The following is a 20,743-nucleotide window of genomic DNA, read 5'->3' as shown; positions in this document are numbered from 1 at the left end:
CGGACACCAGCGGCGGGTGCAACGAGTAACATTAAGTTACACAAAACAAATAACCTGACACTCCTTATAAAGTCAACAGCAGAATAAAGCAATATAACTCCACAGCAATACACATTACAGCAAACATAAAACACAATATTTATACACCACGCAGCAGCGCACACACAACACTGCACAGCAGGCAACGGTTGTTGACGTTTACATCTGGATAGTGAGGTAAACAGTTTGTGTTTGTACTCACCTGTCGTCGTGAACGTCACTGTGTGAGCCTCGTGCACCGCGAAGTTCTCCTCAAAGTTTTCCAGCATGTTGAGCTGAATGGTCAAAAACAGTAGAAAGTCCTGTCACGAATTACTGAAGGTAAATCCCGTTATAGCGTCATAGCGTGTTAGCCTGAATCAACTCCACACCTGCGTCACGCCAACAGCGCAGGTGTGGAGTGGGTCACTTCGCGTGCTCGCCAGGTGGATGGTTATGTGAGTAATTGATTACGGTAGATGCAACTTTTTAAAACTACGCCTAGGTGTAATAAAGCTAACCATGACCACTGCTGCTAGCAGCCGTCGTTCCGCATCCTGTCCCATGCTCTGACACTCGGCAGGTGAGCGTAGGCTACGCCTTTCCAACAGGTAACTCCTCCGTACTGTCAGCTGACTGCAGACTGTCACCTGCGTGGAGCTCTGCCCTCCTGCGGCTGCAAACACACCTGCAGCTGCTGATTGATCTCCTTTCTTTGGTTAATTTCTTACACAGTTTAGGACTAACTCAGGTGACTTTTGTTATTAGGCGACTTGAAGTGTAGCAAAGTGTACACGTGTTAAAAGTGGGCCTATATAAGTAAATACTCAAATAGTACAGAAAGGCTACACAAAGAAACGACAAGGAGAGCAGTGTTGTGCAAGTCCAGGGACGCTGCTGGACATCTGGGTGCACAGTTGGTCCCCCTCCCCTCCATGGGGAAAAAAAATAAAAAATTAAAAAGCAAAAACAAAATCAAAACAAACAAAAAACAATCAATCATATGATACAATATGATATCAATACCATTATTGTTCAAATAAATAATAACAAAAACACAACTGTCCCGTTAGTCACACAGAACAGAAGAAAAGTCACAAAACTTTAAGATTCTGCAGAGACAGTACATTCTTCTAGAACTAGGCTATAGAACCGGCAGGAGGCTCTACAGAGGCAAACATCTGCAGTAATGAGGTCATTAGACTGCATGACAGCTTCTGAGTGAGTTCTGCATGGATGCTGATGACAGAAAGACCACCAGCTGTTCTTTTCCCATTGTTGAACACAAGCATGTTTTAATAAACTTAAGTTTAGAATTTAAGAAACAACTTCATATAGCTGAGGAAACTGACTGTATATTCACAGACACCATGCAATTCAACAATGCACAATGCAATACCTATAATTGTGATGATGGTGATCATACTGGGCTGTTTTGGTGCCCCCTAAAGCACTGTTGGCGTGCCTTTAGTAGTGATGCTGTGCAAGTCACTGAAAATTGGTTATTACAGTAAAAGTAATTGAAAGACTTTACCAGTTACTATATATAAAAGTAATTTGCTAGCAGGGAAAGTTACTTTTGTGTCACTTTTATATATCTGCTCCAATTCTCTTATTAATACAACATACCTCTATTATTTTAGTGTTTCTGTGGCACACAGTGTGAAATTTTATGAATGATTGCACCCATCATAATTAAAAGCAAGCAGCAGAACAATAAAAACACAACAGATATGTTTTAACAGGCCTATTTGTTGTAGCCTGGACAGGCCTTCAAATCGAGCAACACAAATCAGTTTTTAATATTCTTGGCAGGGTAAAATGAAACAACAGCTATTTCTCAGAAATTTGTCAGTAATTTCTTATCACAATAAAACTAATGAAACAAAAGCGATACAAGTTATTTACAAAACCATAAACACACTGAGGATTATCCTTTAACCCTGACAATATTTGAAATCCTGCACTTAGACTACAGTTCACCACATATTTTTGCCCTTGATGTGCAGGAGGTAAAAATAATATCCATATTTCCAGGAAAGCAAGCTCGAATCATCTGAACTGTCGGTCATTGTGTGCAGTGACATTCTAATGGTAGATCATAACCTTTGAAGAAAATCCATGGAATAGGCTGTGTTTGTCTGCTATGATAAACACACATGTAACAACAAGCTCTTTAAAGTTTCAATAATTGTAACTGTGTCTAGGTACCACCAAAAGTAGTGGTATTACAGAAACCCAACAGTGATCGAGGGTAAATGTAAATCTATACTTCCACTCCTGCTACTATATACTCCATACATGTCACAAGGATCGGTACTTTATTACCTCAGAACCAAAAGCATGTGATTCTTTGTCGTTCTAATAAAGGCCTCTTCACATGAAGGTCAAGTATATTGAAACAATTTACATTGTACCATCGATACAGAATGAATGTGAGTGTTTGTGTGTCTACCTGTGGTGTTCCTGAGATACTGACTTATATAAGATGTTTCTTCTGCTATCTTCTATGCATGCTGGAAAATGCTCCAACTTTGTTTGACCCTGAAAGAAAATAAGAAAGCACATGAGTCTACATGTCTATGTTTCACTCTGTATATAAAGGTCTAGTAGAATCAACAAAATAGCTCTATTTGTGACCATTTACTGTGTTTAAAAGACAGTAACTACGGCATTTTGGTGTAAAAATGCTTCCTACATAATTGTAATTATGACATAGAGGGTCATAAGGACAGAGGGATGTCGTATGCTGTAAAGCCCTGTGAGGCAAATTGTGATTTGTGATATTGGGCTTTATAAATAAAATTGATTGATTGATTGACATAATTGGGGGTTGTATTTGTGTTAATTAAATAATTACACTCAAAAGCATGCATACAGGTTGGATTCTTAAATTTAGATTTTCTGTGCACACACTAAGGTCAGCAGGCATTCTGTGGGAGTATATTTCAGCTCATCTTTTCACTTTGGAATATGAGTTAATTGCACTTCTCCAACCAGATATTCACTAAATAATTTTGGCTGTTTGAGATGATGTCCACCTTTGTGTTTCCAGACTCTATAGAACATTCAAGGACAGCAAGTACCTCTACATGTTGATGGAGGCGTGTTTAGGAGGAGAGCTGTGGACCATTCTTCGAGACCGGTAAGATCTGTTTCACCAAATCAGACATGACTGAATTGTGTTAGCTTTGCCATGTTTCTGTTAATGCTAGTAATGCAAGGAGTTAGTTCCACACCATGCAGAGCAGGGGTGTCAAACATACATCGTATGGGCCAGAACCAGCCCATCGAAGGGTCCAATCCGGCCTACTAGATGACTAGACTAAAAGGTGCCACGTTTCAGGAGCAAGTCAAACAATGCATTGCCTACTTCTTGTAAAATTCTGCTTCGGAGGCTTTTCCACCCTGACCAGGATACTGTTCTCTGATATAACAACAAGGCATCTCAGGCTGTTCATCTGTTTTGTAAAAGGATCAACATCTACAGAAAGTATTTGTAATTCTATACACACTAAAAGGGAAAATATTGGAGCTGATGGTATTTATAGGTCATTGTGCAATGGTTTTATCGGTCCAGCCCATCTGAGATCAAACTGGGCTGTATGTGGCCCTCGACCTAAAATTAGTTTGACACCCCTGATGTAGAGAGTCACAGTTACATAGTCCTAGAACATTAAGTATCTTCTGTCCTGCTGTGTTTCCAGGGGTTCATTTGAGGACTCAACCACCAGGTTTTACACAGCATGTGTGGTGGAGGCCTTCGCCTACCTGCATTCCAAAGGAATCATCTACAGAGACCTCAAACCAGAGAACCTTATATTGGACCACAGGGGCTACGCCAAATTGGTACGAGATCAATAAGGGATTACCACCCCAGAAAAATAAACTCAGAATTGCATTTTCTGTGTCTTTTGTGAAAGCCGGAAACTCATCTCTCTGTGGTGCTACGCAGAAGGATCAAATGAAACTTGAACACTTGCCTCATGCTGGCAGTGAATGAAAGTATAATTATGGTTGTATAAAGAAAAGTAATTGAGGTTAAGTCAGGTTCTGTGTTTTTTGGGGTGACGCCATTCCCTCCTCTCTTGCCGGAGAAACCAGTTTGTTGCTTTTGGCAGAGCGGCAAGCAGCTCGACTCTTTCTATCAATCATGCCAAAGCATCGAGTGAAAACAGTAATGCTGAAATGATTACACAATTTTCAGCTTTGCCGTTATTATGCATGAGAATGTGCGTGATGTGATACAAATAACAGAGTATTTTATAGGCTATGACATGAATTCAAAATCCTGTTCAGCTTCATCTGACTGACAGGACAAAATTCTGTTTCTCAGGTCGACTTTGGCTTTGCCAAGAAGATCGGGTTTGGGAAGAAGACGTGGACCTTCTGTGGGACGCCGGAGTATGTAGCACCAGAGATCATTCTGAACAAGGGCCATGACATCTCAGCCGACTACTGGTCTCTAGGAATCCTCATGTTTGAGCTCTTAACTGGCAGGTACACACAAGCCTGGGCATGTCCTTGAAACTAATATCTTAAGTGTTCTCTGTGATGGCACACATGGTATCATACACAACAACAAGAGATCTACAACCAATGAAAAACTATTTGGAAACTCAGATAGTGACAGTGGGGCGCACTAGCAAGCAGTTGATTGAATTCTACCATACTAATGTGTTCTTCACTCAGGACTAATATCTTTGCCTCTGTTATGTAGCCCTCCATTCTCTGGCCCTGATCCTATGAAAACCTACAACATCATCCTGAGAGGCATCGACATGATCGAATTTCCAAAGAAAATTACCAAAAATGCTGCCAACCTAATTAAAAAGCTATGCAGGTGAGTGTCTGCGCTCCCAGCGATGGTTTAAACTCAGAGTAATTCATTTAAGTGGTCTGTGTGGTCGGAGTGCTGAGTCATCATATGTTTTTTTTTCACTGCAGGGATAATCCTTCTGAACGACTGGGAAACTTGAAAAATGGTGTCAAAGACATCCAAAAGCACAAGTGAGCACATCTATAAATGGATATAATCCACTTATTTATTAATTTCTCTTCACAGCATGATGTGTGGTGAAACATGATGATGAAACTAAGAAGTGATGTTATTTTTTTCTTCAGATGGTTTGAGGGCTTTAACTGGGAGGGTTTGAAGAAGGGGACATTGACGCCTCCTATTATCCCTAACGTAAGTGCACACTGCTCAAACTTTCTTGCTGCTCTTTTTGTACAGGGTGTCTGCAGTTCCTTAAAACTCTTAAAGGTGCAGTGTGTAATATTTAGGGGGATTTTTTGGCAGAAATGAAATATAATATAATAAGTATGTTTTCTTCAGTGTATAATCACCTGGAAATAAGAATCATAGTGTTTTTGTTACTTTAGAATGAGTCGTTTATATCTACATATGGACCAGGTCCTCGTCCGTGGAGATTGCCATGTTGCACCACCATGTTTCTACAGTAGCCCATAACAGACAAACAAAACACTGGGTTTAGATAGAGCCACTCATGTTTCTGCATCGGCTACCATAGTTGGCAGACCCTCACTGACAAGAGCTTTGGAAAAACACTGATTTTTATTCAGTGTTTTAACCAATTTAAATGACCAGGTCTGCTTGTTTTGGAGATAAAAAAGACCTCTGCCAATAACTTGGCTCACAGGAAAAAAAAAACCCTGAATGTCTGGATCAGAAACATGGTGAGCACACATTAGCAGGTAGTGGGCGAGCAGCCTGTCTGCGATCTGCCAGACAGCTTCAGGGAAAAGGCCTTTGCACACTGAGTCTGTTTTTTTTCGACCTCACGTTGTGTCAATCATGTTTGCCGGTGAGTCTGAAACTTTTGTCCGTCATTAAAATTTTCGGAACAGGTTAGCTTTTCTGCATTTTGCACATACGGCAGAAGCCTTTAGAGACGTCTGACCAAGAACCAGTGAAGAAAATGTGGCGGCGGGACACAGCCGCGACTAGACAGAGGAACGGAGTGCACAGAATGATTTCATAACTCAGATAGCTCACATTCAACAGGTCGGATAGTAATGTTAAGCTGGATGATGATGACGAAAAGGAAGACTTGGACCACACACAGAATGTGTAGGACAGAGAGGGAGGACGGCTCCTCCCCTTAATGTGGCTGCAGTGACAAATGAAAGACAGGGAGGGAGTGATGACAGCCAGATAACTCCAGTGGAGAGAGGCAAAAGAGGAAATGTGTCTTTTCATTGTGTCACCTATTGCAAATTTTCACAACGAATAGAACAATGAAATGCATCGGAATCTGTTTCTGTGCGAAACATTTTTTTCCGAATGATGGATTAAAAAAAAACTCATCTGGAAAAACAGACTCGGTGTGCGAAGGCCTAAACACTGATTCGTAACAGGAAACTACTTCATTCAGTGTTTTAACTGGTTTTAATCACCTGGTCCGTTTAATTTGGAGAGGAAGAGACCTTTTCAGATATTTCTGCTCTGGGCAAAAAACCTCCTGAACAAAGATCACTGAGTGAATTCTAATGAGGGGAAGTTTCAACTGCCTGCAATATGCAATCCCCACCACTAGATGCCACTAAAGCTCCTTCAATCTTACACACTGTTCCTTTAAATCTTCCTAAATTCAATTTCATAAATATTAGGCCTTAAAAGTCATTAAATAGTCCTAAATTTTAATTTGTGAGGTCTTCATTGCCACAAAGATTTTTATCTTCTTTCATTTATCCATCTTTGAATGTATTTTTTTGTCGAAATGAGTCGAGCTCCTCTGAATGAAAGTCCACATTTCTGATGTTACAAGTCTTTAAATCTACCACTGAACCTCATACTTTTTACTTTAGACTTGAAATTACAAGTTACAAGTTACTTTCAAGTACCTACCTCTGCATGGGACTTCATACATACTACTTGACTTTATACCTACCTGCAATACTTGGATAAGAAAAAGCTGAAATGTCCAAAAGTCAGTCTTAAATTTGGTTTAAAATTATATTGAAAAGGTTTTAAAAGGCTTTAAACTGAAGTTTCTGATACCCGTAGACAACGTGTTGTAGTCAGTCTTGTACTCATGGTACATTTCTTGTGTGGTTGTTCAGTCTCTCTGTGAACGATTCTTCCATCTGTCCATCAGGTCACATCGGCAGTTGACACAAGTAACTTCGACAGCTTCCCAGAGGACAACGAGGACCCGCCTCCTGATGACAACTCCGGCTGGGACGTTGATTTTTGAAGTCCTCCTCTCCCCCTTAAAACCAAAAGAAACTCTTCTTTTGTTGGCTTGGAGGCCATCTTGAAGACATGGCTGTGTTGTAAAAAATAACTGCTTAAGAAGAAAGAGAGGATATGGAAAACAAGATAAACGGATGGATGGCAAACCCTTTGGGTCACCGATATGCCTTTATTTCACTGTGGCTCTGGAACAAGCATTTATAATGGGACTGCTGTAGCACTTCTTCAGTGTCGTCTTACACTCAGCTCGAAAGGCAAAGGCAAAGAAAGTGCAGGGATACACATATACACACACACAACACAACAGAGGCTGATAATGGAGCCAGTTTTCCCATGTAACAGGGAAAGATGTTTAGCGGGTGGATGAATGTTCGATAGTCTGTCTAAGTTTTGGTTCTAGGATAAATAAGAGTGTAAAAAATGTGAACTGCTCAAAAAGAGAGGAGGCTGATGATTGATTTTTTTTTCTGTTTGTTTCTCTGCAATATTTGCTGAAATGTTTGGAGGACTTTGCTGGGAGGATGTAAGATGTTACTGCAGTTGCTCCCTGTTTTTTGACACGCAGCTACTGGCTGCAGACTGCGATACTTTCCAGAGATCTACACACTACAGTTTGCAAGCGAAACTGGTATCAAGTGCTCAAGACTAACCTGAATGTCACTGATTTTCTTCTTATTTAACATCCATATGGCATACAGCATGTATGGTACGCAGTATTTGAACTTACATCCTCACACGTGAACACAAAATCAAATACTTAGTACACTTTGTATGAGATTAACCTACCTTGAAAAGCACAAGCACTGTGCATTCAGTGGAAAGAGACGTGACTCTTAAAGTGCCCTGTTTAAAATTTAATGAATCACACACCGACACACATGAAATGTCAGCGAGTATTTCCATGAAGCAATGTGTCATTATGCACTTAAGACCATTAACTGAGAAAATCAGCAGTTACAGATAATTTTAAGCTTCAGAAGATGAAGTCACACTCTTTTTTTGTTCTTTAATAAGCTTTTAATCACGCATATGAATGCTTCTCTACCTGCATATTTCTTCATTTTGTTTTTTTAAAATCACCCAAATGCCTCGTCCTCTGTTCGCCCCTGTATAGTTCTGATATGACTGTGAACTTGGTTTCAATGTCTTTGGTGCTGTTATTGATAAATTATGTTAAGCGGTGGTGAGATGACAGTACTGGTTATTGTTTTTGTATGGTGATTTTTTTTTGTGCTTGATTTCTTTGTACCGTACTTGACTTCCTTCTTTAGAAAATTGGAGACTTGTGTCAATTTGTAAACTTGAGTGAAGAATTTGATATCACTTGACGCCATGTTGAACTGTGCTGATTGTGGTATTCTCGAGGTTTTTTTTCCATCCATACGAATTAACCATCCTCCTCTTCTTCTCCACATTCACATTATCTTAAGAAAATCTGAACTTCATCTTAATGGATATTTTCTAAATGTCTAGCAAAAGAGAAAAACTCACAACTTTGACCACTACCGCCATGATCTCTCACCCAGCTCATCACCTCTCACATCCGAAAATCAGATCATAAAATAAGAAGAAGTGTAAGTGCCTTAAATCAATGGCATACAAAATTATCATCACGAGTCCTTTTCGATGCTGCATGAACACATATACACCTCAAAAAAAAACAAAAAAAACATATGTCCTCTTAGATGGCTGCTTCTCATCCTTTGTTATATCTAATAAACACATTAATCACCACCGAGAGAGAACTTCTAGTCATTTGATGGCTGACAAAACTGCATATGAAACACATTTCCTGCTTACCCCCCCTTTTTGATTTATCTCACAGGAACATTTATGAACACTGAAATTGATAAAAAAAAATCTATCATACCCGATATGGCTGCAATGACATGCTTCTCTCTACATATCTAAAACGTTTTTATGAAGTCAACCACAACTGGCCTGATAAGGTGAACGATAAATCACAGCTCAGAGGGATCATCCATCACCTGTGTCCGTCGTGAAATCTGAGCATGTAGAGACAGCAGGAATGATTTGCAGTTTTGATCATTTCACAGATTGGGAAACAATATTCCATTGATCATATTGACAACCTTTGACGGTATGATAGCATTAATCATAACGTATCATCATCATCCACATTTTACAATAGCTCAACTCATATTTCATCCCAGGAAGCCAAACAGACCAACATTTAAATGATATCAATCACTGAATGATGTTGATGGAGAGCTAAGATCGAGATGAAATCTTAGCTCTGTGGGCATACCATAAATATTTTGCTGTATTAAGGGCAGGTTATGTTTATCACAAAGCCTTATGTATGCCATCACTTTACAAACCACTGGTTTTGAGTCTTATATTGACCGCCTTCTGCAATGTTACCTGATATTTGCCTTGTGTTCTGTTGTTTATTCTGCTGTAAATTAATTTTGCAGAGTGCCACCTGTAAGATTTTTAAAATTATAGAGTAAAAACAATACTTTTGAGTGGTGTTTGTCTCTTAGTTATTTTAAATAACCTGGAGTGAGTGGTTGGGAACGTGTGGAGATGTTACAGTTTCCTGTTGTAGCCACAAGAGGGAGCTGCAGGTAAGAGGGACCTCTGTGAGAACCAGCTGCCTCAGCCTGATGTGTGAACTGGCTAAGGTTGCCTGAGATTTAATAATCGGTCCTGGAGTTAATGTCATCCACTTACTGGTAAGTGCGGATGATTCAGCTTCTCTGGTCTCAGTGTTATTCGCACAACAAATCTGTTTGGGGGGACAGGGAAATGGCTTCAGCCATAACAACAGGGTGACACCTCTGTGAGATCAAAGGGGATCAAAGTGCATCAAAGGAGCTCACCTTACCAGCACTGACATTTACTAAAGTGGAGATAAAAGCTCTACTTCAAAAGACATACAGCAATTCAAACGCGCAAAGTGCTACAGTGTTTGTCAGGTGTCTATGGCGCATCTCCTTCTCTGACGCACACACGCATATGCACGCACACACACACACACACACAGGTTCTCACACTCAAACATGAGCTACGTGACCAGCAGATGACGTCCAAGTGCAAAGATATCTTCATAGAGGGAAATAAAAGGGCTCGTTTCCATCTCAGCACCTGTTTTTCTCAGCATATCTGAAATCCATTTCCAAAAATGCTGTTTCATAGATTTGCAAAATGGGATTTAAGTCAAGAAAACATATTGACCAAAGGGTGGAATGATCCAGGCTGGAGTCAAACTCTCACCTTAAAGATTTACCCTGAATATTTCAGGACATTCATCGCCCCAGCAGTGATATTTCTTGCAGTGGAGGAGCCCAAAGGGTCAGAGAGCAGCGCAGATCAGAGAGCAGCCTTTAATCTCAAAAGTGCCAGTCAACCCTGAAAGACCTCGCCACGGAAGTCCATTAATTCGGTAAACTTTTCACACCCCTTAATGGTCTGCATATCCCACACATTGATGTCCGCCACTGGTGTAATCAAGCGCACTTTGGAGGATAATTGCCCCCCCTCTGCAATCACAAGGATCAAATGAAGTAGTTAATCGACGGCAAGTAACTTCAATCACTGTCTTCACACAGCCAAAGGGCAGCTGGGCTACTTGAATGTCAAAGAAAGTGGAATAACCAAACAGCTTTTAGGTAGAAGGGTGAGTTTATGAAGAGGGAACACTGGTGAGGTGTTGTCACAGCTATATAGCTGAAAAAAATAAAATGTGCTGCAATATTTTGCCTATAATAAAGTCATTAAAATAAAATATATTAATGAATTAACAGCTGGCATCAAGATTTCTGGAAAAACAAAAACTGCTCATTTGAATAAGTGCTCTATAAAACAAGAACAAATAACTTTATGACTCATATTTTGCGTTTTATTCGAAGTAAATTTACCATAATTAAACTTTATTGAGAGAATTCTATCAGTGTAGTGAGACTGGCACATCTGTTTTCCACGACTGCTCATCAGTTAGTGTTGAAACAAAGCAGGAAAAGGTGCACAACTTAAATTAGCACTTGTGTTAGGGGAAAAATATAAAATAAAAGGGAACATTTCTCATTTATTCAGTGTTTTTATGACTGAAAACGTGATTTAATTCCAACTAAATTGAGTGTATCCCGACTGGATATGCTTTATTGCCAGTATGCGTTCCTAAGAGATGGGCATTCAGACTCTGCAGGTCATTATCATTACACAAACATTGTGAAACGCAGTCCTGTCGGGCAGAATGGATGGCCATTTCCGTACAGTGGGGCTCTCTCTTTGAAATTCCATCCCTCCGCCTTTGTTGTGCACAGCGAGGGGCGGGAAGACAAACAGGTCCACATGTATAAAGAGATCATCCCAGGACTGAGAGGCAGGAGGCTTCGAAAGCATCGTGCCGAAACTCTTTGGAAACTTTGGGATTCGGGACTCCAAGGCCGCTTTGGACTTTGTCGCACTGACTTTTTTTTCTGTCAGTAAATCAGAGGGATTTTTTTTTTGTCCGTGTGTTTTTGCAAGAAAGCAGAATTTAAAAGGAGAATCATGCAGATACCGGCAGCGCATCGCTTCTTGGCTGTGTATCTCACGCTGTTTGGATACCTTGGGGACGTTTACACCGGGACAGTCCTGGTGAACTCCAATGCCATCAAAAACTTGCCCGGTGCTACGGGTGGCAAAGGCGCCGACTCTGTCAGTCCGAGTCCGCGCACCTCTCCCTCCAGCGGCATGGGACACAAGTTACCCGCAGACACCTTGCAGGTAATTAACTTCCCCGTGCGTAAAAGTCACTTCTGTGCGTAACGATACAAGTTGCGTTTACGTACAATGTATATGTAATATCTGAACTCTCCAATGACACAATGCTTTTGTTTTTATCACACTGTAGCAGTCAGGTGTTTGCACGGATGATGAAGATTGTGGAGGTGATGAATTCTGCAACGACGCCCGCGGCGCCTGTCTGCCCTGCCGTAAGAGCCGGAAGCGTTGCGCACGGGACTCCATGTGTTGTGCAGGAAACCGCTGCAGCAATGGTAAGCAGAGGCATCCCCTATGAAATCATTTATGATTAACAAAGTTGTGATTTGTATTCTGATAACCGGGAATAGTTTGCTTGTGGCCACACTGTCTGTATGTTTCCAGTTATCCATTAATTTGAATATGCCCCGGTCATAGACACAGACTGAATGCATCTCTTTCTTTTGACCTCTCTAGGTGTTTGCCAGGCAAATGACATAGATGGTACAGATGCATCTATCACCACTGGCTGGCACAAACACAACAACACTATGGAGCATCATGCCAAGAAGCCTCCCAGTGCCCACGGCAATCAGCCTCATGCTTCAAAAGGTGAGTGTCACATTAAGGATCATCAATCTTTATAATGTTAGTGTAACAACACAAGCAGCTTTTCAGTGAAGCCTGTTTCATGTGACATATTTTCATCACTTCTCTTCCCTCTATCTCCAGGCCAGGAGGGGGATACTTGCCTGAGATCTGCAGACTGCTCTGAGGGTCTGTGCTGTGCCAGACACTTCTGGTCTCGCATCTGTAAGCCTGTGCTGACTGAGGGCCAGGTGTGTACGCGCCACCGCAGGAAAGGCACCCATGGCTTGGAGCTTTTCCAGCGCTGCGACTGCGGCGACGGTCTGGCCTGCCGACCAGAGAAAGGAGAGCGAGATCACAGTGTCAGCAGGACAGCAGCCCGGAACCTACACACCTGTCAGAGACGCTGACACAAAAGCGTGGACACACACACACACAGGGACAGATATACAGACACACACACACCCAGCAAACCCACAAATCAGTCACAGACACTGACAGACACTTTTCAGCCTTGCATACACCAGAGATGCTGACACACACACACACACATAGATACCCAACACCTAAGACATTCTTTCCTGCCAAAGTTGCTGACACAAACAGCACCCGGAAGGATAGACATGATTCCTGGAAAAGTGATACACCCAGAGGGATGCAACAGTGAAAAATGGACTGATCCGATTCCCCATCAACAGATGAGGAGTCGGAAGTTAGGAAGTGACATTTCAGAAGTCTTGGGAAGATCGATTCATGTCGTCGGTAATGGCAGAGCTGTTTTGTTTCTCTTTTTATGGAACTTCAGTGCAACAGTTATTGCAGTAAATTACTGTATTGTAAATATTATCCTCAATGTGGCACTTATGCTATGGAATCCTGTCAACACCAGTATTATAGAGACATGGTGCTGCATGAAATGTAAATGTGTTATATATATATTATATATATATATATATTGTTTAGAAAAATTGGAATATATTTGTTTTATTAAACATCATGTTATAACCATACTCCTTCTTTCTGCTCCTTATTTTTGCCTGTAGTTGTTCTGATCTACTGTGATACAAAAACACAGGGTTGCACTCTAGATGTGAACATAACTTCTCCAGCAGCAGTTAGGGTCCAAACCATTTAGTCCAAATATTCACTTAACGGTTGGTACGGTGGGAAATGCTTCCAGCAAAACAACAACCATCCCCTTCTGGAAAGCAAGAGTTATTTGAACAATCACTTGGCGGTGTTTAACTCGTAGCCCAGTATTCACAAATCAGCGGTTGAGGCTGAGTGGATGGTTGAAATGTTTGGCCTAGATATGCTTCTCAAAGTCATTACGCACAATTGCTGAAATATGTGCAAACACACACACACGGAAAAACACACTTACAACAAACAGCAATCTTTGATGAGTCATTAGTGGAGCCTCAGCAGGCCACATCCTGCTGTGGAAGCAGATGATGGTCCATCAGGGCTATGTCATCAGAGGAACATGAAAAACAGGACAGGATGCTGCCGTATCAAATGATAACTGCAGAGTGGTAATAACAAAGTATGTGTGTCCTGGCGAGTGTTTGCCACCTAACCCTTTGGTGTTGCTGGCTAGTTTCTAATTATAACTTCCCTGCCTTCAAGTGCAGCAGAGCAGATAGCTAGCTATCCAAACTAAAGCCTCTAATTACTTCATCTTACTCAATCTACACAAGGATTCGTGAAATGAGGTGCACCGCAGTTTTTGTGATGCAACTTAAAAAAAAGAAGAAGAAGAAGGATCCTGGTTCTCGCTCTGCCCGGTCGCACAGCACACCCCATTTCCTGGCTGTTGTGCAATGGATGTGCTCTAATGTGTAGGCTATGAATCCACCCAAATACACCTTGGTGCCTGTAATTAGACCTGTTTAGATTAGAAGATGGTGAGGAAATTACTGTACTTTTTGCTTGATTCTCATGTCAGATCAAAAGAAGCACAAGACGCTCTTGACATCTGACCGAGCCAGGTAACCTCTTCATCTGTTTACCTCCATACGCATTAATTTGAAGTTTGTCAGAGGAAGACAAGGTGAAGTTTACTCCGGCTGTCATTGGGGATCAGGATAATGTCATTTACTCAAGTGCTGTATTTGAAGTACTTGTACTTTAATTGAGTAGTTCCATTACTTTATACTTCTACTTCCATATAGTTTAAAGGAACACGCTGTACCATCTACTTCACAACCCTTATCTGAAAACTGCTGTTACCAGTTAGTTTAATAAGCTTATAAAATACAATGCATTTGTTTAACAGCACATTAAACCACCCACCAGTATATATAAACATTAAAATCAGCTGTTAATGCATCTGTAATAAAAACATGGTAGTATAATATATGAAAATATACAACTGGCAGGAACCATTCTGCCTGAAAAATTAGTAAGATTATGTACAGTTTGTCACTGATGTTACTTATATTCTGAATGCAGGAGTGTTTTTACGTTCTGATATTGCTACTTGTACTTAAAGGGATAGTTCTGATGTATGAGGTACTTACCCATAGTCAGTGTATTGCATACAGTAGTTGGTGGTCTGCATGCTCCCTGTTTGGAGAAGCAGACAGGACTAGCACCACAGAAGCTCAGCAATACATTGCTATAGATTAGGGTTTGCAAATAGAAAATAGCAAATCATATTTTAGGTTCTGAAAAAAGGCCTATCTGAAAAGAAATCAATATCAGTTAAAGTGGACGCTGTATTTAGAATACTTTTACTGCTTCACATTGCCATCAGACAGCCCCTTCCTTTGACACTACAGTCTTTCAGTTGTATGACTTAAAAAATGAAGTTTCGTCTAAAGCCCCTTTTACACTGCCAGATTTTCCGTGAATGTTGGGCTGTTTTGCCGGCAAGCTGCGAGCGTTTAGACACACAGAGCCGGATTGGCGAATCGTGCATGGCAAAGTTGAGTGTTTGCATAGGATTATGGAAAACAGCTGTGGCTATTTGCACTGAATATAGACATCAACCTGCAAGGGTGAGATAACTCAGGGTTTGCAGTGAACATTTCTCTCAAGAGGATTTTATAAAGGCTGTCGGTCATGCTGAGCCATTGGTGAGCATCTGCCGCCCTTGTCAGTGTGGTGTGCCCTGCACCATTAGCCCTCCTTGGCGCTGGTTGGCCTTTTCCCGTCGCTTCATGCTGAATCGGTGTCGAGAAGAGAAACAGAAGAGAGGATTATAAACAAAGAGATAGAGTCGAGAAATTCAAAATGATTCTTAGGTTGTGTTGTACCCAAGTCCCACTTAGGCCAGTAGTAGCTGTCTGGGTCTGAGCATGTCTGAGTATGGGTTTGTTTACACAGTTAGCTTCTGCTCTTTCTTGGCCTCCAGTTTCAACACATTCTCACTCAGACCTCGTCACATATCACTGTTTGGTTATGGACCTTCCACGTCCAGATATGATGTGAAAAGTACCCGGGGTGCGTTGGTTGTTGACGTTCTGGGACGCCGTGTCAAGTTCAGCCTGTTACATGCATTGTCTTCTTTCAAAGTACACTTCTGTTTTCACAGGAAATTTACAGTTTACAGTTTACAATATAGCGTCTTCTTAGACCAGGGGTAGACAACCTGTGGCTCCGGCGCCACATGTGGCTCTTAATCCCCTCTACAGTGGCTCCCTATGGGTTTGTGAAAAAAAGGACATAAATAACTTATTTTTTAACATTTTTATTTTTCATACATCATTATTCTGGGCCTACAAGTGATTTTACAACCTCCGATTGTAAAAATGTGTAGCCTGTACACCGATTAAAAAAAATGTTTAAACATTGCTTCAGCTAAAATGTGCGTCATACGTCTACAAACTGACGCCTTTTCGTCTAAATTTCGCCAAACCTCAGCGGCAGTGCCTCATCTTGATTCTCCCGCTAGGCTAACTATGGATTTCAAAGAGTTCAGGTAGCAAATGATTGTGAATAGCCCCCTGCAGAGGAGCCACCTTGTGGTAAAAGACATTAATGACTGCTTGTTTGGAGCAATTAGAAATGCTGATAGGCTAATTTAGATACCTTTATTATAAGGCTCAAATATGCTTTGTGGCTCCATACAGATTTTTCCACATCTCTTTTTTTAGCCAAAAATGGATCTTTTAATAGTAAAGGTTGCCGACCCCTGTCTTAGACTGACATATATTTTTTCAGGTCGGCCTTTTGAAGTGGCTAAAGTATGTTTTGCTGCAAACTCCCATTCACAGCAATGCACTGCTGAGCTTCTGTGGTGTTAGATCTGTCTGCTTCTCCAAACTGGGGGTGTGTCAGCTGTCATCTACTGTAATGTAAGACAGTGGCTATAAGTACTTCATATAGCCTCACTTCAAAAAATCCAAACTATCTCTTTAAGTAAAGGATCTGAGCACTTGTTGTACCCCCTTGAGGATAAATGCATTGACAGGAGGCAGGCAGACATACAGAGACACAGTCCATTTAAACAATTTAGTGTCCAGTCTTTAGTGTAATTAAGAGTAATGGGAGCATTGTCAGCAGTACAATATACCATGCAGGCTCAGCCAAGTCATGTTTGTGGGGGTCCTGGAATCTGTGTGTACGAGTGTGTGTGCGTGTATGTGTGTGTGTGTGTGCCTGTCATCATTACACCAACCACAGGCTAACACAGGCCACAGGCATGTGCCCTAACTCCAGGAAGGCCAGGGTGTGTGTGTCACACACTCAGCTACAGTACATTTAGTGGATTCCAGAGTAACAACGGCAACAACAACAACTGCATCCACAACAACAGACCCACACAACTGTGTCCCCACATGCCACCTCACAGCAATTACACATATACAAACACATTTACACAGGTCTACACATGTATACACATTCACACACCCTCACAGGGAGAATCTCGGGGTGTGAGAGGCAATAGTATTCTAACCAACAACATTTGGTGTTGTCATACCACAAGAATGAATCAGCAGTTCCACGACATGCGTTTTCATGCTACTGTACGCTTCCAAAAACTGCAAACATGTACCTACAGCAAATGTTTATCTTAACAGCATGCATGCTACAATTAAAGCCTGGATGAACACGTGCATTTCATTTCCAAACCTAACACAATGTTCTGATTCAGCTGGAACAATATGTGTCAGGTGAAGTGCAGGATGATAACACTTAATTGGCGAGGAAACTAAGAACTTGTTTATTTATATCGCTGCCTTAAAATATGCTATCTCCCTTCACGATCTAGGAGGTACAATAAAGCTTTTCTCTGCTTGAGTACCTGGCGTATCTGCCATTGTTATTCTAACATTGCTGCCAAACTCCCTTGACAGACATCCCTAAGTTAACAAACTTATGAGTGAACCATCAGAGATGAAAGGGTAAAGAAACGAGGCAGCGTACACAGATGCAATGCATGTTATTTTGTCAGATGAAAGAGATGGCATACTTCTGGAATGAGCATTCGGATCAAAACCAAGCTCTTATGTAAACAAAATTTCACAGGGAGGTGTCAAACTTCTGGGTGCTGGCACTGATGACTATATAGAGACGAAGCACAATGCTCACTATTCATCTCTGTGGGATGACAATTTGCCCGATTGAGCATTGAGCAATAAGGGGAAATCTCCCTGTACTTGGGAAATAATAATTAAACAAAGGACAACTCATTCAGCACAATGTGTTGAGTGTGTGAATGCAGGTGGAGAACAGGTTTGCTGCACTGATTTAACTGCTGCGTGATGTCAACACAACAGGGGAAACAAGGGTATTCACAGAGCGAGGCGATGACGTATTGTTCTTTGATTGGGTCTCATGTTACGTTCCAGTGACAATTGTTCCCACTCACCACCTACGTATTTTTATATTGAGTTTCGCTTCTCTCTCTCTCTCTCTCTCTCTCTCTCTCTCTCTCTCTCTCTCTCTCTCTCTCTCTCTCTCTCTCTCTCTCTCTCTCTCTCTCTCTCTCTCTCTCGTTGCATAGATTTGAGTCAAATTTAAGGCACAATTTTGCTTTCCCAGAATGAGATGTTAACATCACTCGTGTGTTATGTTCAAAACACACAGAGAACACACAAAGTGCTGCCTAAGGTGAGCTGTAATGCAATGCCTATGTAAAGCTGCGTCGGCAGCTCTGAGCTTCAGCTGTTTTATTCTGCAGTGAAGTGCAGCCAGACTTTAAATTGGTGACAATTGAACTTTTAGCTGTGAATTGCGTTCGGAGAAACCCTGCAGCCAATCAGTAAACAGAACCCTGTGACCAGGGATGTATCAAGAAAACTGCATACAGCGTTGGAGGCGGGGCCCACAGTTGCTCAATGGTGCATGAAGTCAAAAAATTCAACTGCCGCCTATAAAATAACCTGGATCATCAGCACTGCCTCTGCACCGTGTGGCACATAGAGCAGGCAGACTTGGAGAGACTTCTGCTGGCCGAGCCGGCTACTTCTGGTTAGTGCTCCACTAACGTGAATGGGGATAAAATGATTTAATTGTGCGATTCTTCCAGATTTGTTATTGGACCAAATGGATCAAATTCGATAGTGAAGCAAATCATTTTTCAGGGGCTGTGATGCTGATTTACAAACCTCTATTTTGCCATGTAAATCAATGGGAAAAAGTCTTTTTGGGCAACAGGGCAACACATGACGCTGTTATTATACTGTTTGGCCACTGCGAAATTGACTTCAAAGCCCAGCGCACTTCCTGGGGGCCTGCTTGTGACACGTTGACCTGTGTTCCAAAGAACCTTCTTCTCGTCTGAAACACATGAACACACCTTTCTGCTGCAGAAACATGTAACTTTGCACTGTGCTGCTGCTTGGTGTGTCGTCAGCATTACAGAGCTGGAGTTGGGATGTGTTTAACTTAGCTGAACATAAAGGCTGGACACAGGGGGAAACATTTAGCCTGGCTATGGCTACATGATTTTGGGGACAGATATGTGTTGGAGTTATTCCTTGACAATGATGAGTAATCTGTTTATCCAGTGCTTCTGTACAGTTTTACAAATCCACCTATTTCCAATATTAATGCTAAGCTAGGCTAACCAGCTGCTGTCTGTAGCTTGGTCTAACTCAAGCGGGATTTATACTTCTGCATCTAATCGACGTGCACCTCCCCAGAAATGTAACTACACATTGCGGCGACACAGACCTCCTGTCTATTTTTGTCTAAAATCTATTTCCCTCTGTGGAAAGGAAGCTTTTATTTACTTTAATTTCACAGACAAGAAACAATAAATTGTGAAGACAATAAATCCTCCACAAAATATCCTGGCTTTATATGAGCAGAGGAAATCTCTGCTAGTCCTTAGGCTAATTTATACAACGTAAAATGCCATAGGCTTGTGCTAATAATGTTAGCATGTCATATTTGTTGGGAAAATGTGTTCAGTATAAGACAGTTGTTTTGTCGGTGAACCTTGTGAGTTGTAATGCAGCCAAATTTTGTCACGTTGTTAAATGTTGCTGTTGTCCCTGGTTTCATATGAGTAGAGGAAAAGTCTGCTAGCTGCTAGGCTAATTTAGACAATGTAAAATCCCATAGGCTTGTGCTAAAAACATTAGCATGTTGTATTTGTGGGGAAAATGCATCCAGCAAAAGACAAATACTTTGTCTGGGAATGCTGCGAGTTATAGTGAAGCTGATTTGTGTACTTGTGTTTGAAATTGTTGCTATCAAGCCATGTTTAATGTGTGTTTTGAATCAACTAAACTTTACAGCACATCACAGAAACCCCACTGCTGACTAGTATTGTGGAGGTGCAATTGCGGAGTGACACAGAAACACCACCCCACAAGTATGGCTATGGTGTGGGCTCTGCATAGAGTTGATGCACAGCTATAAGTCCTGCTTCAATCAAAAGCGTAAGTTGTGAAATCCATGAATTTCCCAGAATGTTGAACTATTCACTATCAGCACGATGCTTGTGAAACATTTCCATTTAATCGGAGAATTGCGTGTGGGGCTTTCCATGTGGCGACCATGAGGCCCAGCCCGTCTCTCAATACTATCCCAGGGACAGAGCCGTGACACTGGGTTCGCTCACCAGGGGGAGGCTCATGAATGACTGGTTTGATCCATCCTGGTGTTCCTCCCATCTGCAGCTGACACCTCCTCTGTGGTCTCAGGTCCCTCTCTGATGATGTCATACCATGTTAGAGTCCCTGTTTACCACATGAAGGAAACTCAGCTGCTCTGACTTCAGCTGTTCAGACCCACGGTTGGTAAGTGTGT

General features: G+C 41.5%; 2 protein-coding genes and 1 long non-coding RNA gene across 4 annotated transcripts in view; 2 read left to right on the top strand and 1 right to left on the bottom strand.

Annotated features, from left to right (window-relative positions):
* Positions 1-2,835, bottom strand: part of LOC126406369 (uncharacterized) — a 202,746-nt gene extending 199,911 nt beyond the window's left edge. The window contains exon 1 of the long non-coding RNA XR_007571686.1: positions 242-2,835. This is a non-coding gene — a long non-coding RNA (uncharacterized LOC126406369). The remainder of the gene's footprint in view (positions 1-241) is intronic.
* The window catches only part of LOC126406366 (cGMP-dependent protein kinase 1), a 146,452-nt gene extending 136,738 nt beyond the window's left edge, over positions 1-9,714 (top strand). For both annotated transcript variants that reach the window (XM_050070576.1, XM_050070575.1), the window contains exons 12-18: positions 3,074-3,163; positions 3,726-3,867; positions 4,355-4,518; positions 4,739-4,861; positions 4,966-5,028; positions 5,143-5,209; positions 7,140-9,714. In XM_050070576.1, coding sequence (XP_049926533.1) covers positions 3,074-3,163; positions 3,726-3,867; positions 4,355-4,518; positions 4,739-4,861; positions 4,966-5,028; positions 5,143-5,209; positions 7,140-7,238 — 748 coding nt within the window. In that variant the 3' untranslated portion in view covers positions 7,239-9,714. The remainder of the gene's footprint in view (positions 1-3,073; positions 3,164-3,725; positions 3,868-4,354; positions 4,519-4,738; positions 4,862-4,965; positions 5,029-5,142; positions 5,210-7,139) is intronic.
* Positions 9,715-11,590: 1,876 nt separating this feature from the next.
* On the top strand, positions 11,591-13,531 carry LOC126406772 (dickkopf-related protein 1-like). The gene is made up of 4 exons (XM_050071259.1): positions 11,591-11,971; positions 12,099-12,243; positions 12,425-12,559; positions 12,680-13,531. The coding sequence occupies exons 1-4, from the start codon at positions 11,756-11,758 to the stop codon at positions 12,943-12,945; spliced, it is 762 nt and encodes a 253-aa protein (XP_049927216.1). The 5' UTR covers positions 11,591-11,755; the 3' UTR covers positions 12,946-13,531.
* The last annotated feature ends 7,212 nt before the right edge of the window (positions 13,532-20,743 follow it).

Source organism: Epinephelus moara, chromosome 19 (assembly GCF_006386435.1).
Source record: "Epinephelus moara isolate mb chromosome 19, YSFRI_EMoa_1.0, whole genome shotgun sequence".
Lineage (NCBI taxonomy): Eukaryota > Metazoa > Chordata > Actinopteri > Perciformes > Serranidae > Epinephelus > Epinephelus moara.
The sequence above is the reverse complement of the archived record's forward strand: the minus strand, read 5'-3'. Positions and strand labels throughout refer to the sequence as shown.

Excerpts from the sequence above, each read along its gene's own strand:
- LOC126406772 (XM_050071259.1), top strand. The coding sequence starts at position 11,756 with ATGCAGATACCGGCAGCGCATCGCTTCTTGGCTGTGTATCTCACGCTG. Across the intron at positions 11,972-12,098 it reads TACCCGCAGACACCTTGCAG|CAGTCAGGTGTTTGCACGGA; the intron begins GTAATTAACTTC and ends ATCACACTGTAG. Across the intron at positions 12,244-12,424 it reads AGGAAACCGCTGCAGCAATG|GTGTTTGCCAGGCAAATGAC; the intron begins GTAAGCAGAGGC and ends TGACCTCTCTAG.